The 12,052-nt window shown below is 36.6% G+C and overlaps 1 protein-coding gene across 10 annotated transcripts in view; it reads left to right on the top strand.

Moving 5' to 3' along the window:
* The window catches only part of DMXL1 (Dmx-like 1), a 71,593-nt gene that overhangs the window by 23,207 nt on the left and 36,334 nt on the right, over positions 1 to 12,052 (top strand). For all 10 annotated transcript variants that reach the window (XR_001413296.1, XM_014953434.1, XM_014953432.1 and 7 more), the window contains 9 exons: positions 24 to 145; positions 662 to 751; positions 1,044 to 1,146; positions 3,217 to 3,333; positions 4,604 to 4,828; positions 5,486 to 7,183; positions 8,058 to 8,168; positions 10,064 to 10,233; positions 11,411 to 11,508. Coding sequence is in view for 9 of the 10 variants with exons in the window: in XM_014953434.1 (XP_014808920.1) it covers positions 24 to 145; positions 662 to 751; positions 1,044 to 1,146; positions 3,217 to 3,333; positions 4,604 to 4,828; positions 5,486 to 7,183; positions 8,058 to 8,168; positions 10,064 to 10,233; positions 11,411 to 11,508 (2,734 nt within the window). In the remaining variant the exon portion in view is untranslated. The remainder of the gene's footprint in view (positions 1 to 23; positions 146 to 661; positions 752 to 1,043; positions 1,147 to 3,216; positions 3,334 to 4,603; positions 4,829 to 5,485; positions 7,184 to 8,057; positions 8,169 to 10,063; positions 10,234 to 11,410; positions 11,509 to 12,052) is intronic.

Below are 12,052 nucleotides of genomic sequence, written 5' to 3'. Positions count from 1 at the left end.
CTTTGTGCATTCTTATTTTTCAGGTGCATACTGTAATTCTCCAAGTGCCTGCTTTGTGGCTAGTGATGGACAGCATTTGAGATTATATCAAGCTGTAATAGATGCTAAGAAACTCTTATGTGAGCTCTCCAATCCACAAATTTCTGTAAGTGAAAAGTGCTCTCAAGAATTTTGGAGGTTGTAACTTCATTCAGCAGCACTAGTTTCAGGCTTGTTCGTAACTGACTAAGCTGGTTGCTGAGGATTTCACATTGTAGTTATGCTGCATTCCATTCAATCTCAAACTTTGGATATTGAGGCAGGTGAATTACTGGTTGGGAAGTACCTCTGAAACACTTGCACTACAAGGAGTGATAACAGAACAATAAACTGTGTGTTATCCATCCTAAGGAAGAGTTTGAGATGACAGTGCAGCTTGGGCAAAGGACCATAAACTGCTGAATGTTAGGCTTTTCTGAAGAGAGATGCAAGTTCCTGTCACCTTTCAGTCTTTGAAAACAATGTGCTTCTTGATAAAACTGGGAATACTGTCTGTGTTCTTGGTGGACTGCAGCCAGTGTGTATTTATTGGTTAGTGATGTTATATCTACCTAGCAGGGTGTGCCACAGAAATGAACAAACCTGAGTTAACATGACCATCTCCCTGACTCTTTTTAAACAGAAATACGTTGGTGAAGTTTTCAACATCATAAGTCAGCAATCTACGGCTCGTCCAGGATGTATCATTGAACTGGATGCTATCACAGAGCTTGTAAGACCTTTTTGTGAATTCAGTTTATATCATAATGTCCTTGTTTAAAAAGTGTTAATAATAAGGCTATACCTGTAACTCTTCAACAGGTTAAAGGCATTTAAAGACTAACTCTGACATATACTTGCTTTTGGTTTCATAGCACCTGTAAATGAAAAAAATGTGTGTAATGAAAGTGTATTTTCTTGAGAAATCTTTCATTGATGTGTGCAACTTATCAAGTTAAAATCTCCTATGTTAGAGAGCCATCTTAAACATCCATGATGTTCACTACTACTTTTTGCTTTCTTAGCATGGCAGGAAAACGCAGTTATTCCATGTTTTTCAAGAAGACTTCATTTTAAATAACCAGGAGAAGGAAATGCCTGAAAAGAAAAACAATTTATCAGACTCTGGTAAAGAATTCTTTTTCATAGAACTTTGAAGACAAATATTAAGTTTTTCATTCCAGAGAGAAAAAAAGCTTGTTATATAGCTTATAGTATTTTAAGGTTAAATACCTTATTGTGATCTTTATATACCAAAGAGGAAAATCTAGTCAACTCATGGTCGTTTCATGTCCTTTACAAGTAGTGCACAACCAAAAAGTAGCTTAAATCATGAGATACCCATAATGTACTGTATTAAGCTTTCCGTTGCCTATTCCTTTCTTAGATGAGAGGGAAAGGGTCTTAAATGTAGAGCCTGTAGCTATAGGGAAAGTAAACTTTGTCTGTGTCATACATCCTTTCATGGTGGATATTCCTTTACATTGGCTAAATACTGCTACTCAGGCCTTGTGTTGTATAATAAATGACAGGCCAAACAAATCCCTCAAAACATAACTATAAAATACAATACTGTGAGTAATGTGTGGATTTTTATGTCTTGGGGCAGATCTGAATTGCTGTGGAATAAATAATGCATTTCCTTGGTGGAGTGGGTCAGTGGTTTTGTTATACAGGTATCTCAATTTTGGTTTGTTCTGTTCCAATGAAATAATGTGGAAAAAAAGGGTCAGAGTAAAGTGCTTGATACCCAGTCATCTGCAAGTAGTAAAGGGAATGCAGAATAGAAGGAAGCAAGTTTGTGGAACAATGTCAAAAAGTTGCATAGTAACTTAGCATAGAAAATGTATTTTTGTTAGAAGAAAATGGAGACACTTAAGGAAATGCTCCCTGAATTTTGTATATATAAACATATATATGTCGTGATCAATTCTGATTTAACTGTTTCTAGTCGAGAAAGAGGTTTGAAGGAATGGAGATAATCTATGAAAATATTAACTCTCAGTAGAGGTTAAAAAATGCAAATGGGATATTGAAAATGGAGAACAAAACAGAACAAAATGAAGTCTTACTTTACAGCATAAGTTTATTGTACGTTTGCATCTTGAGCATGATATGCAGAAAGGACTTCATAAGAAATATGGAAGCTTTTTGATCTTAAAAAAGGGCAACTGTATACATCTGTATGTGTTCTGAGGGCCTATATGGACTGTTGTCATGTAGGAAATTGGGCTAAATGGATCCTTTGAAAAAACTGTAAATTAGAAGTATCATTCTAATTTCAAAGTATTTTCTGTACTTTAAACCTCTTTAGTTTTAAAATCCCCATGCTATTTCCTCTTTAATAAAGCATGTAAGTATTTAGCTCATGTTGTTTTTAAAAAAGAACAAATTCACATTTTTTGACAGTACCATAAGCAACCCAATGTCAGGGCAAACACACCTTATTCTTGGTCACATTTTAGTAGATAAATACCTAAAGAGGAATCATGGAGGAGAGACGGTCACTAAACTAACTATTCCTTCTTGGTCCTAATGTATTTGCTGCTAAGGAATGAGAATGGCTGGGTGAACCCTTCAAAAATAGTCTCCTACTGATATTCCGACTCATGTTGTCTTTTCTTGTAGTGAAAATATAGCAAATAATTTCTTAGGAAGAAGTATTGTAGCTCTTGTGCATTCTGGACTATGTAGTTGGTCTGGGTGCGTTGTCATGGATGAGCCTATCCATTAGACCAGGCTATGATTTTCCCAACTGTTGATGTGGCATTTCTTCTCTAAATGTAACTTGTATGCTCTTTATGTATTAAAGGCCAAACCTCTACCTAGCTTGCTGTCTTAACTATTACAGATACAAGTGGAAGATAGCTTGTAAGAGACAAGCATGTAAAAGACAAAGATGTAGAGCTGAGACTACATTCTGAGATTTAACTTTAAATACAGCAAATTCAGGCAAATATCTTATCCCCTCTAAAAAAAACCCACCATGAACTGTTCTTTGTGTACCTATAGGTATAGTATAGGGTATGCTTGTGATAAAATACTGAGAAAACTAGTATAATAAAGTTGGATACAGTCAGACCATTGCATTTCGGTATTAGTTTTTGATAACTTGATATGATGATTGCTAGCCAGCAAAATTTAGTTCTGTTTTCAGGTGAATAACTCCTAAGATCTTCCTGTTCTGAATTTCATCAGGAAACCAGCACAATGGATTCTCTGAAAAATTCTACTTAATAGTAATAGAGTATACTCAAAACCATTCGTTACTACATATGTGGCATTTACATTTGAAGTCAATTCCTGTCTCAGTAGGTAAGCCCTCTCATTGTTTTATGTTTAAAAAAGAAAGTCACTATCTCATGAATATATCTGCTCTTAAGCATATTTTAAGTTGTATTTCAGTTTTTTGAAAAGATTCCGCAGTTGTTCTAGTACAAGCTTTCATCACAATGCATTTTCTTGATTACTTCTTAATCTTCAGAATGCTGAAGCTTTTGATTTCAGCCTGAGCCTCAAGTTTGCTATTTTTTTGTGCATTCTAATGCCAGATATATTTCTATGGGGCCTAACAGTTGAGGTATTTTGCTTCTCAGTAGTTTCTGTTCTGCAATTTTTGCAAAACAAAAGTTTTAAATTGGACCATAGTCTGAAGCACCTAAACATCAGAGACACAATCAAATTATGAACAATTTTGAATTTCTGAAATCTGCTCCTTCTCTTTCAGATTACCAAACTACAGCAAAAATTATGAAACTCTTTAAGATATACCTCGTAGCTTTCTGTTAACATTTAAAGATTTAAAAAACCCCATGAATCTGGTGCTCACAATATGCCAGAAGTTATATGTTCCTGTCATTTAAACCAAATTTGTATATGTCTCCCTATTACTTTCACAGGCATAGTTTCATCTGCCTTTTATTAGTTATTTTCCGTATTATTGCAATTAGTTTTTAAGTTGGTGAGAAGACTAATATCTATGTTTTCTGATTCACTTATATGAAGAGGACATTACTGATAAGACTTTACATCCAACCTATTGGCAATTTTCATGTTCCAAATCCATCAAATTCATACTTCAACTGTTGAGTTTTACTTAAAAAAAAAAAAAACCAAACCGTGAAGCATTTGTATCACATAATCCCTGAGATCCTACACTTAAAATAAATATTAACAAAACTTTTCTGAAAAATACCTTTTCCCAATTTGTAAGGTAGGACATGTAGATCTTAATTTAGTTTTATCTAGCTGCAGGTATTTTGTGCTTCATGAAGCACTAATTTGTGTGCATAACCACATATATAACTCTCTTGTCTGCAGTTTTGGTGTTTCTGGTTACAGTTTGATTGTTTTAAGTCTGAAAACTTTAAAGGTATATCTTCTCATCGGTTCTAAAATTTCAGAAGTATTTAATCTGGGGTTTGCTAGCATTTCACTTTAAATCTGAACGTGGGAATGCATTTCATTAAAATGAATGTAGAATCTTAAGCCATGTTTTATCTGTTGTTTTGGAACTTTTAAGGTGAGTAAAATTACTTAAAAGAAGTCATTGACTTTTTTTAATTATCAATGCAAACTTTTTTAGATGAAAAGGTAGATTCAAATACACCTGAAGCAGCAACAGAAACAGAAGAATTGTATTCTTCACCAGATCCAGAGAAGATCCAATCACCTTTCACTCAGAAGTATCAAGCCTGTAGAGCAAACCTTCAGAGCACCAGCTGGCTTACTCTGTCGTCCAAAATGGTGTATAGTCAAGAGCTGAATTTGCCTGAAGGAGTAGAGATAATAAGTGTAAAGCCATCAGCAGGTCTGTAATTTTTTTTACAGAATGAAATAAGGAATCCTTTCCTTTCTGAATTAAGTCTTAAAATAAAAACAAAGTAATACTAAGTGTGGTATTCGTTGTTGAAATTAAAACAGCTGTAGGTGGATCCAAAAGGTTTGCTAAAACCTGCTCTCCTGACTTTATATCTCCTGGAACTAATACTAAAATAAAGCTTACAAAGATTTCGCTTAAGGTTTATAGAATTCCAGATTCTTGCAATAAAAGGAATTAAACACAAATTTCATGTTGCAATCATTCATGAAATTTTTTTGTAGGATTTATACTTAAATTTAAGGCTTCCATTAGTAGTCTTTCAAAAAATATTTTATAGAACATTTTAGATTTCGGAATGTTTGTTTGATGGGAGAGATGATAGATATTAATATTGAGGATTAAATCATATAATTTTACTCCTCTTTAGAGCATGAAATGGAATCCAAGGGTAGAAGGGTTTCGTATTATTTTTGTCACGTTGTCTCCTTTGTGAGGCCCTGCAAACAACCCTCTTTGTGAGGAAGTTCTGATTATTTTTTTTTGTTTGTTTTGGAACAATAAAATAACTGAATAAAAAATGTCATTACCTTTTTCACTTGCTTTATAGTATTTCCCCCTGTAAAAGTGTATTTTATTTAATTTTAGGACATCTGAGTTCTTCTTCCATATATCCTGTCTGTCGTGCCCCATACCTGCTGGCTACTTCATGCTCTGATGGGAAAGTTCGATTCTGGAGATGCAGAGTTACCACTGAATCATCTGCTTCTTCAATTCCAGAAGATGGTGCACACAGTGGTGTTACATACGTATGGGAAGAATGGCCATTACTGATTGAGGATGGTGGTCTTAGTAGTAGTGCTATTAGTGTTCCAGGAAGGCCAACTGAGGTTAGCTGTGCACACACGAACAGATTAGCAGTAGCATACAAGCAGGTAGTACCTAAAAATAGTAATCTTTCTCAAGATTTTGTAATGCATGTTAGTATTTTTGAATGTGAATCCACAGGGGGTTCTTCTTGGATTCTAGAACAGACTCTTCATTTGGATGAGATAGGAACCATGCTAGACTCTGCTGTTAGTATTGATAGCAATTTAGTGGCATATAACCGAAAAGACAGTTCTCTGTCTCATGGTGGGAATATTATGCCCAGCACTAAGCACTTGGTACACTTAGATTGGATGTCTAGGGAAGATGGTTCACATATTCTAACAGTAGGAATTGGATCAAAACTTTATATGTTTGGTCAGCTGTCAGGAAAACTGCAAGAACAAAATGGTAAGGAGAATATAGCTATCTCCCATAGTGGCAATACAAAGGCTACAACCCTTTCTAGGTTTGTTCTGCTGCGTTGTGTCGACTTGGTTTCGTCTGTAGAGGGGTCACCTCCTTTTCCAGTCTCCTTGTCTTGGGTGCGTGATGGCATTCTTGTAGTTGGAATGGATTGTGAAATGCATGTTTATTCCCAGTGGCAGTCTCCTTCCAAGCAGGAACTAGTTAGTACAGATTCCTACAGTGGAAGTACACCGTGTATAAGTAGCTTAATGAAACAAAGCCAGTCAGCCACCTCAGGTCTGCATCCACCAAAGCGAAACTTGACCAGATCTATGACCAGCCTTGCACAGAAACTTAGTGGGAAAAGATCTGCCTGTGAGCTGTCTATGGAAGTGGAAGATTCTGGTCTTTTTGAAGCAGCTCATACATTATCTCCCACTTTACCTCAGTATCATCCATACCAACTGTTGGAACTCATGGATCTTGGTAAAGTACGTAGAGCAAAAGCCATTCTGTCTCATTTGGTGAAGTGCATTGCTGGAGAAGTTGTTGCTATAAACGAATCTGAACCTAATCATGATAAGAGGCTCAGATCTCTGACCATCAGTGCTAGTGGAAGTACTGCAAGAGATCCCAAAACATTCAGCAAAACTGAGTCTGCAGACTATATTGAAATAGACTCTGTTCCACCATTGCCTTTGTATGCTCTGCTTGCTGCCGATGATGATTCGTCTCATTCCTGTTCAGAGAAGTCTAATAATCAAAGCAGTCAAAATAAAAAAGATATGCCTGATGACAATTATGAAGATCTCTTTCAAAGTACTGTTATAAGTACAGATGAACTTGTTACATTTGATGCAGATGAAGACGTTTCTAAACCAAAAGTCATCGATCTTTCTCAGTATAGCCCAACTTACTTTGGACCAGAGCATGCTCAAGTTCTTTCTCGTCACTTGCTTCATTCAAGCTTGCCAGGTCTGACTAGGATGGAGCAAATGTCACTGATGGCCTTGGCAGATACCATTGCTACTACCAGTACAGACATTGGAGAAAGCAGAGACAGAAATCAGGGTAAGCTGTCTCTTCCAAATTAAATGTACTACTGTGCTTCACAGCCCTTTTTGGGAGTTTTTCATTTTTTGGAATATTTTAGTAGCTTATGAAAGCGTGTCATAGTTTTGTTTCATAGTATAGCCCCAGACCAAAAATCAGCATTGGACCAAAAGAGCATGGTCAGCGCATGAGGGGTGGGTATATAGATCACAGTGGTATAGTTGCCCAGGGATTTCTTTGTTTGGGGTCCCTCTCTTTAGAGGCACCTAGCCTGGGCTGTTCTTGCTGCTCTACCTTTCAATTAAATTAATTATTTTCTGAAGATCTGGTGCCTGAAACTCTGCTGTGGGAAACCTAGGGTCGAGCCTGAAGAAGGAAGTAGGGTGCCCAAGAGTGAGAAAGTGTGTGTATGACATGATGAATGGTGTGTGAATGCCCAGGCAGCAGCTCCTCCTTTAACAGCTTGTTAAATACTGTGCCATCACAGTATTTACTGTTTAACTTCAGTTTCAAGACTTCAGACTTTCATGAAATAAAATTTTGTTTTGTTAGCTATTAGTTCCAGTTTTAGTCCCTCAGTCCTCATACCATAACTCTTTCAAATTCACTTTTGTAGCGATAACTTCCTAAATGGCCAATGTTTGTCGTGCTATGTAGAGAAACTGAGAAATAAATTTATGGCTTTTTTGTGTGATAATACTTCTGTTTCTTGCATTAAGAACAGATAACTTTAAAACATTTCATATTTGAAATTTTCCCCTTTCCTTGAAGGGAAGAATTAGGAATTTAGCTGTACTAATTATTAATTTAAAGCATTAGTAGTCACAGGATTGTAAAGTATTTCTACTTAGAGTGGTTTCTCTAAATTGCTTGTAAAAATATTTAATTTCAGGTGGAGAAACTCTTGATGAGTGTGGTTTAAAATTTTTATTGGCTGTTCGGCTTCACACATTTCTAACAACTTCACTTCCTCCTGTACATCGAGCTCAACTGCTTCACCAAGGTAACTGATGTGTCTTCTTGGATAAGGGTGAATCTTAGTGGTGTAGCTGTACATATGATTGCTGTGCTTTTGACATGCCTCTGCAGAATCAATGAGTTACTTGGCTGGTTTTAAAAAAAAAATATTGTTCAATATCAATGTATACAGGAGCAGAAAATATGTTTTATTTTAAGCAGAGGTCTTGGAAACGAAGTGATTCTTTTTCCTAACATTTTTTTAGTTGTAATTTTTTTCTATTTCCCCAAAAAAACTGGCTTTTCTGCACTGCCAGTAACATATTTTTCAAATAAAATCCTGCAGGAATAATGCAATGGAAAATAGAGTATATATTTACTTCGTTTTTAATACGTATTTGAAAAAAATATCTTATACTGTACTCAGACTATAATGTTCTTTCATATGCTTACTGTAATTATCCAGTGGCTATTTCAAATAGTTTTCTTTGCTATAGTTCCAACTTGATATTGCAGACAACTGAATGAGGACTGGCTGTGATTTCTTCTTTACTCTTTCATTAGTCATGATGACAGCTGATGGCATTTCCAGTCATGGCTTGTCACCCCTCAGCTGCATGAGGTAGTGGAATTGGTGGACAACAAAATTACAATGAGCAAACAGTGTGCTCTTGTAGCCAGGAGGGCCAATGGAATCCTGGGCTGCATAGGGAAGAGTGTGGCCAGCAGGTCAAGGGAGCTCATTCTGCCCCTCTACTCTGCACTGGTGAGGCCACAACTGGAATACTGCGTCCAGCGTAGGGCTACAAAGATGATTCAAGGACTGGAGCATCTCCCTTATGAGGAGAGACTGAGAGAGCTGGGACTCTTTAGTCTGGAGAAAAGAAGGCTGAGGGGAGACCTTATTAATGCCTACAAGTATCTCAAGGGCGGGTTGAGGGAGGAGGGAACCAGACTCTTTTCAGTAGTTGCCAATGAGAGGACGAGGGGCAACGGGCACAAGTTGGAACATAAAGGGTTCCACTTGAATATGAGGAAGAACTTTTTCATGGTGAGGGTGACGGAGCCCTGGAACAGGCTGCCCAGGGAGGCTGTGGAGTCCCCTTCTTTGGAGATTTTCTGGATGCAGTCCTGAGTAACATGCTTTGACAAGCTCTGGGTGGTCCTGCTTCAGCAGGGGAGTTGGACTAGATGATCTCTATGGTCCCTTCCAACTCTAAAAAATTCAGTGAAATTCAGTGAAACAGAGTACCACTGAGTTAGCTTTCTGATGGAATACTTTTAGTTGAGATACTTCTGCTTCTACTGAGCTCAGAAACTGTTGAGAGTAAGAAGTGCTTCCAAGACATCTGCAGAGGTGCAGTTGAGTGTGCCTCTGTGCAAAGAAGCATCTCCTGGTTCTCACTAGGGTTGCAATTATCTATAGCCGCCTACACTGCTACTTAGAAATTGCTTTCTTCCTCTTGTGATTTTTTTTTTTCCAGTTTTCTTTTGTATCTCTATCTTCAAACCTATTTTCTACTGTGATTATTTGAAACTTTGCAGTTTCTAATCCAAGTCAAAATACAGAAGCTATCTTTCAAAACTTTGAAAAGTTTAGTCAGTACTTTGCTCTTTGTATCATGACTAATCTTAATCCCACCCACGGTAAGTATATTTTGAGCTTCAGTCAGTAACTCTGTTATTTGCAAACTTCGTTACATAAAGGGTTTGCAGATGAAAAGATTTTTTCATCTGTATGAGCTTTCTTAAATATTTGGGTATGTAGTGCTTACAAATATTCTTAAATTTCTGTTGCCTCATCGGCAATGCACTTAGAAATCCAGACTAAACAGTTCAACCTTCTTCGCTTTTCCCTTTCCCACCCCCTTGACTTCAGATTCTGGATTATTTTATATTATCTTTTTATATTATCTTTTGTTTTAATGGCTTATTTTGTAGGCTTATCTACTAGTCATTTTGCCTGGGCATTTCATTCAGTAGCGGAAGAAGAACTACTAAGCATGCTCCCTGCGGTGCAGAAAGGGGATCCAACGTGGTCGGAACTCAGAGCTATGGGTATAGGATGGTGGGTTCGAAATATCCATAGCTTGCGGAGATGCATAGAAAAGGTAAACAAAGCATTCTGAAACAAAATTAATAATTTTTTTTTCAAACTGCTGTCTCTGGTATTTACCTTCTATTTACATGGTTTTAAATTTTTAGATATGTTCAATATTTCTGAATGTTTCGTGCTGTATTCTTTTTGTACATATAGTTTACTGTATGAGTATGAACTTTTGTATCTAACTATTTTTTTATCTAGTACTTTAGGTTTCAAATTCGAGTGTGAAGTACATTTGGGCTTTTTAGATACTCCATTTTCAAGGTGGCAGTGTACTGTCCTTATTGTGGATGCTCAAGATACAGATAGAGCATATAGTTGTTTTTTATAGTAAAATTAGGAAACAAGTTACAGAAAGAGGTTCTCCTTAGAAACTTATCGGAAGTGGGGTCAGCTAAGATGTTGTACGTCTGTCTTGAAAACTGATACTTTTCCATGATAGCAAAACCTCCTATTGCTTTGTTTTGGCTTGTTTTTTGCTTGTGGGTTTTGTTTTTTAAATATGTATTTTAATAATGACAGATGCGGCAGTAAGCCTAACCTCATTATCACTTATTTTAAGCTCTTGGAAAAGCCAAGTGTGTTGAGCTAGAAAATGACATGCACAAGATACTTTGACTACAAAGCACAAAGTGGTAAAATGCATGTCTCTACTTTTACTTTTCAATCTTCAGCAATTAATCATCACTTCATGAAACTTACCTGGCTTGCATTTAAAAAATTCCAAGTATTCTGGGCCTGCATTAAAGGTTACTTTACATGGGTCTTGGACTATTCTTGCTGCCACTTACCCCTTTTTCCTTTCCAACCTCCAAAAGTAATCTCCTGTAAACAACTCTTCTGTTGTGACTGGTCCCAACCTGTTCTTCACGACTCCATCTGTCCTTTGATTACCAGAGCAACTAATAAATTAATTTTGTTATGATTTCAGATGTAGGCATTCCCATTTGATCTGCCAAAAAGCTTCTAGAACCGGAAAAGCATTAGCTACGTGCTACCAAACAAAAATAAGGGGCTGAAGCTGGGGTATCTTCACATGTTCTTGTGTCATAGTGAAAGGAGGTATCCTATATTAAAGAGAACTTCCAAGCACTAGGGGGCATGGGATGCCAGGAGTAACAGTAATCCCATTTAAGATTCATTTAAATATTGATCAGTTTCTTACTGTTGAACTGTCTTCACAGGTGGCTAAAGCAGCCTTTCAGCGAAACAATGATCCACTTGATGCGGCCATTTTTTACCTCGCAATGAAGAAGAAGGCCGTGATCTGGGGACTATACAGGTAGAGGACAAGCAAACTCTTACATGGAGTTTCATACTGTCTGATACAATTTTGGGGAAAAAAGTTAAATGTGATGGTAATCCAAAAGAAGCACAAATATTACTATTGAGAGCTGAGATTCAATTTCTAAATCGGTCATTACATTGAATGGGTAGTTCTTATACTTCTTGGATTTACTGAAGTAATTTAGTTGCTGTTTGTGAAGGTAGATGCTTCAAGTTTTAATCTCAAATCTACTGTAACTTCAATCACTGCTTAATTCTGATTTACTTTTGTATACTACTTGTATATTGTGTGGGTATCTGCTAGAAGAGTGTTTGTTGCAACAAATTTTACTTTACTCTCAGAGGACTGAATTAATTCTGTCTTACAAACTGGCGTTTTGTAATATAATGTTCAATGTAGCAAACTTTTTAAAATGTAGTTTGCATTATCACTTTTAAGAGCTCACCTGTGAAAAATGAGCTTTTCTGTAGTTGTATCAGGTTAACTGAAATTACCACTAGTTTTTGTATTTAGTAAAGTTCATTTCAAAATATGAAAC

The sequence above is a fragment of the Calidris pugnax genome, unplaced genomic scaffold (assembly GCF_001431845.1).
Source record: "Calidris pugnax isolate Ruff unplaced genomic scaffold, ASM143184v1 scaffold209, whole genome shotgun sequence".
NCBI lineage: Eukaryota > Metazoa > Chordata > Aves > Charadriiformes > Scolopacidae > Calidris > Calidris pugnax.
This window is presented reverse-complemented; position numbering and strand designations above follow the sequence as displayed.